General features: G+C 52.6%; 1 protein-coding gene across 1 annotated transcript in view; it reads left to right on the forward strand.

Moving 5' to 3' along the window:
* The window catches only part of FRMD8 (FERM domain containing 8), a gene marked incomplete at its 5' end in the record, with an annotated part of 15037 nt that overhangs the window by 7687 nt on the left and 1754 nt on the right, over nucleotides 1–5596 (forward strand). Inside the window, 1 exon segment of the mRNA XM_008048789.2 lies at nucleotides 4410–4614. Within this exon segment, the coding sequence (XP_008046980.1) occupies nucleotides 4410–4614 (205 nt within the window).

The following is a 5596-nucleotide window of genomic DNA, read 5'->3' on the forward strand; positions in this document are numbered from 1 at the left end:
GTCTCGCCAAGTTGCCCAGGCGGGTCTTGAACCCACGGGCTCAGGCAGTCCACTCACCTCGGCCTCCCAAAGTACTGGGATTACAGGCTGAGCCACCAAGCCCGGCCTAGACCTCTTTTTTTTTTTTTAAGTAAATGTTTTATGAATCGTAATATATACAAAGAAGCGCCCAAATCCGAAGTGTATATAGTTCAACAGATTTTCCCAAGTAAACAAACCTATATAACTCCTTCCAGATTAAGAACTAGACCACCCCATGGAGAGCTCCTGGGGCCTCCTCCCAGTCAGTGTCTGTTCCCCACCAGGGGATCCACTGTCCCGATGTCTGTCACCCTGGAGTTGCTTTGCCCATTTTGAGCTTTATAGAAATGGATTCCTACAGCATGGAGGCGCTTCCTGTCCTGTTTCTTCTGCTCAGCGTTGTGTCGGTGAGATTCCTCCTGTTGCAGGGAGCGTGGTTTGTTCCTTCACCTTGTGCGGCATTGCAGTTTGTGTGTTTGCCAACATAGTCGTGCGTCACGCATCGCTTAATGATGGGGATACCTTCTGAGAAGTGCACCATTAGGCGACTTGGTCACTGCGTGAACAGCAAAAGAAAAAAGTTTTTCCTTCAGTATGAGCCTAACCTTAGCTTCCTGCAAATTTTTTACTTTATAAATTTAATTTTTAAAATTAGCTTATAGCCGGGTTCAGTGGCTCAGCCTGTAATCCCACGCTTTGGGAGGCTGAGGTGAGTGGATTGCCTGAGCCCGCAGGTTCAAGACCCACCTGGGCAACTTGGTGAGACCTCATCTCTACAATAAATCAAAAAACTTAGCCGGGCGTGGTAGCGTGCGCCTGTAGTTCCAGCTACATGGAAGGCTGAGGCGGAAGGATCGCCGGAGCCCAGCACAGGTCGAGGCTGCGGTGACCGGGAGCGGCCACTGCACTCCAGTCTGGGCGCCAGAGTGAGACTCCAACTCAAAAAAACAAACAAACAAAAATTATCTTATACTTTTACTTTATAAATTTGAACAGCACAGGGATTGCAGATGTGAGCTGCCAAGCCGGGGGGTCAGCTCCAGTGACAGTGCCTTCTTCAGGAATTTCCTCTGAAGGACTGCCTGGTTTTTGATAGGTAGACAGAGTTGTGAGAGTTATTTACTTAACAGTGCTTTTATCAGATATATGGTTTGGATTTTTTTTTTTTTTTTTTTTTTGAGTCGGAGTCTCACTCTGTCACCCAGACTGGAGTGCCATGGCCGCTCCCGGCCACCGCAGCCTCGACCTGCTGGGCTCCGGCGATCCTTCCGCCTCAGCCTTCTGGGTAGCTGGAACTACAGGCGCGCGCTACCACGCCCGGCTAATTTTTTGATTTATTTTAGAGATGAGGTCTTGTTAAGTTGCCCAGGCGGGTCTCAAACCCACGGGTTCAGGCAATCCACTCACCTCAGCCTCCCAAAGTGCTGGGATTACAGGCTGAGCCACCGAGCCCAGCTTTTTTTTTTTTTTTTTGAATTGGAATCTCCCTCTGTTGCCCAAACTGGAAGACGGGAGCATGCCCATGGCCACCGTTTCCTCGACCTGCTGGGCTCAGGCAATCCCTCCGCCTCAGCCTTCCAAGTAGCTGGAACCACAGGTGCACATCATCATGCTTGGCTGATTTTTTTATTTATTGTAGAGACAAAGTCTTGCCAACTCGCCCAGGCTGATCTCAAACGCCTGGACTCAGCCAATCCTCTCGCCTCGGCCTCCCAAAGTGCTGAGATTACAGGTGTGAGTCGCCGTGCCTGGCCTCATTTACTTGTCTTTTATTCTCTCATTAACATTTTTTAAGCTGGGCTCGGTGCCTCACACCTGTAATCCCAGCACTTTGGGAGACCAAGGCAAGAGGATTGCCTGAGCCCAGGGTTTCCAGACCAGCCTGGGCAACTTGGCGAGACTTTGTTTCTACAATAAATCAAAAAGTTTGTGATAGATCGAGACTCTAACTCAAAAAAATTTTTATTTTATTTTTTTTTAGTTTTCAGCATCAACTCGTATACATCTCTTATTAGATTTATGCCTACTTCTTTTTCTATAAATGACACTATTTTTTATACTACTTTCCGATTATCCATTGCAGCCTAACCTTAGCTTCCTGCAAATTTTTTACTTTATAAATTTAATTTTAAAAATTAGCTTATAGCTGTATCTTCTGCTTGCTGCCTCCCCACTAGTTCTGGTGGCCTGTCTGCAGACTGCTGGGGACTTCCTTTTTTTTTTTTTTTTTCCGAGTTGGAGTCTCACTCAGTTGCCCAGGCTGGAGTGCAGTGGCATATTCATGGCCACCCCAGTGTCAACCTGCTGGGCTCTGGTGATCCTTCCACCTCAGCCTTCCAAGTAGCCAGAACTACAGGCATGCACAACTGCACCCAGCAAATTTTTTTTTTTTTGAGTTGGAGTCTCACTCTGTCACCCAGACTGGAGTGCAGTGACTGCTCCCGGCCACCGCAGCCTCAACCTGCTGGGCTCCGGTGATCCTTCTGCCTCAGCCTTCCAAGTAGCTGGAACTACAGGTGTGCACTACCACGCCTGGCTAATTTTTGATTTATTGAAGAGATGAGGTCTCACCAAGTGGCCCGGGCAGGTCTCGAAGCCGCGGGCTCAGGCGATTCACTCACCTCAGCCTCCCAAAGTGCGGGATTACAGGCTGAGCCACCAAGCCTGGCTATAATTTTTAATTTATTGTAAAGACAGGGTCTTGCCAAGTTGCCTGGGCTGGTGTCAAACCCGCAGGCTCAGGCAGTCCACTCCCTCTGCCTCCCAAAGTGCTGGGATGACAGGCTGAGCCACTGATCCTGGCCTCTTGGTGACTTTCAACAAAGTCAATGTGTTGTCTGTGAGCGAGGACAGTTGCGTTTCTCACTTTCCCCTCCATGTGTCTCCTTTTTGTCTTGCTGGACAGCAGTCACTAACCTCCAAGACGTATAGGATGCAGGCATCCCTGACTCACCCGGGAAAGTGCTGTCTCACGGAGTGTGACCTTAGCTGTGGGTTGGTCTTTGCTGCCCTGCGTCGGGTTGAGGATGTTCCCTTGCGATCCTGGCTTGCTGAGTTTCTTCTTGGGTGAATGTTCAGTGTCGTCGTATCTCGAGCTATTGCAGCATGTTTTGACGGCAGGCTTTCTGAGCCTCGGAAGCATTCTGCCGTGCTGCTGGAGGTTTTCAGGGAACTTAGAGGGCTTCTCTGTTTTGTTTGCTGCCTGGGGTCTTCTGTCCCTACCAGCTATGGTCTCCTCGCCAGCCCGCTGCCCCTCTGAAAGAAGGCATGTGGAGAGGCTACCAGTCTCTGCTCTTTCTTCTCACTGGGCAGCATTGCCCACGCTCCTCCCTATGGAGGATTGTGGCTACCCTATGGTCTCTGCAGAGCCATCCCCTGGTTTCTGACCAGTTGGGAACACAGTTAGGCATTCCTGTCCGTCTGGCCCTGCCTTGTCCTAGGCTTGCAACAGAACCTAGCTTGTGGGTGGCACTCAGGAAATATTAGTTTCCTGACTAAGGGATGCTGCTTGTGACACCTTCTTGGGTTGTTTTTTGTTTTTGTTTTTGTTTTAAGTAAGAGTCTCACTGTTACCCAGCTCGCTCTGCTGGGCTCAGGCGATCCTTCCCCCTCAGCCTTCCAAGTAGCTGGAACCACAGGTGTATGCCACCATGCTCAGCTAATTTTTTGGTTTATGGTAGAGATGAGGTCTCACCAAGTTACCCAAGCTGGTCTCGAACCCCTCGGCTCAGGCAACCCTCTCACTTCAGCCACCCAGAGTGCTGGGATTACAGGCATGAGCCCTGTGCCTGGCAGTGGGCACCTTCTGTTTGTGACTTCCTCGGACCCCTGAAGTCCCTGCTGTGTGGCATCCAGCTGTGCCACTGACATCTGCCCACTTCACCTTTTATGTCAGCATTGTTGAGTTTAAATCTGTTGAGAAGAAGGCACCGCTGTAGAAGAATGTGCGGGGGGAGCTGCCCATCCCACCCCGTGACATCGCCACCCCTCCTCGTGGCCTGCAGGCTCCTCTCCCAGCTGGCATCCCCCATCCTGCCTCCTCCCCACCTGCTCTGGCCCATGGCGTCAGCCTTATCAGACTGCGCCTGCTGACCAGAATGTTCCCTTTCCCACCCCATCTCCCAGGACTGGGGAACCCTCCTTGTCCGCCAGGACTCAACTCTGAAGTTACCCCAAGTGGGACACCTCCCTTCCCCTCGGTCCACAGAGCACCAGCCTCACCCCTCCCTCTGTCCTTCCTTGTGGATGGTGTCTGTTTCCACATCTGCCTCCCCTACCGGCGGGCGGGGATGGTGCATCCAATTTCTCTCAGTTGGCAGCCGCGGGCGTGGAAGGCAGGTCCTGGCCGGGGCTGGTCCTTGAGCCCCACACTGCCCCCTCCTCCCCAGGCAGAACTGATGAGCGGCCTCATTGAGTACTGCATCGAGCTGAGCCAAGCCGCAGAGCCCGCCGCCCCCCAGGACAGCACGACCGGTCCCGCCTCGGCCCCCGGGTCCTCGCCCCCTCCCACTCAGCGTCCCAAGCTGCGGAGGCAAGGCAGTGTGGTGTGCAGCCGAGTCCAGCACCTCTCGACCATCGACTACGTGGAAGACGGTGAGCCTCCCTCCTGGGTATGTGCACACACATGTACGATGCATACACGCCACGGGAAGTGTCGGAGGGCAAGGAGTTGCAGAGAATTCCAAAGCAGAGTGAGTTGGCCTCCACCGGCAAGACTGGCGGAATGCAGGGCCGTGCGGGCGCTCCACCCGCAGAGCCTTTTCTGTCCCTTCTCACGCTGCGTCCACACCAGCACTGTCCACAGTATGAAAACTGGAAGTTTCCCGGCATCTGACGTAAAGGTGTCATCAGTCTCCGCCGGGCCCACACCCTGGGGAGTCAGTGCCACTGGTTAGGAAGCCGTGTCCTGAATGCAGGTGGCATCCTGGATCAGGTCCTGGAGCAGAGGGCATTGTGGGAAAACTGGTGAAATCCAAAAGCCTGTCGTTTCGTGGATAGTATCACACCAGTGTTCATTTCCTAGCATTGACATGGTGACAGAAGCTGCGACGATGTCAGAAGCTGGATGGGGCCTATGGGGCTCTGTGCTGTCGTTACAGCTTTTCTATAAATCTAGAATGATTCCAGAATAAAAAGGGCTTTTTCATTTTTGAGGGGGGTCACACTCTGGTGCACAGGCTGTGTGCATTGGCACGACGAGGGCTCCCTGCAGCCTTGACCTCCTGGGCTCAGATGATTCTCTCACCTCAGCCCCTTGAGTTAGCTGGGACTATAGGTGTATGCTACCATACCTGGCTAATTTATTGTTTGTAGAGACGGGGGCCTCACTGTGTTGCCCAAGCTGGCCTCAAACTCCAGGGCTCAAGTGATTCTCCTGCCTCGGCCTCTCAGTGTGCTGGGATTACAGGTGTGAGCCACTGCACCCAGGCTTTAACTTTTTGTTTTTGTTTTTGAGTCAGAGTCTCACTCTGTGGCCCAGACTGGAGTGCAGTGGCTGCTCCCGGCCACCACAGCCTCGACCTGCTGGGCTCCGGCGATCCTTCCACCTCAGCCTTCCAAGTAGCTGGAACTACAG

This window comes from Carlito syrichta, unplaced genomic scaffold (assembly GCF_000164805.1).
Source record: "Carlito syrichta isolate Samal-C Ts95f unplaced genomic scaffold, Tarsius_syrichta-2.0.1 Scaffold126671, whole genome shotgun sequence".
Classification (NCBI taxonomy): Eukaryota; Metazoa; Chordata; class Mammalia; order Primates; family Tarsiidae; genus Carlito; species Carlito syrichta.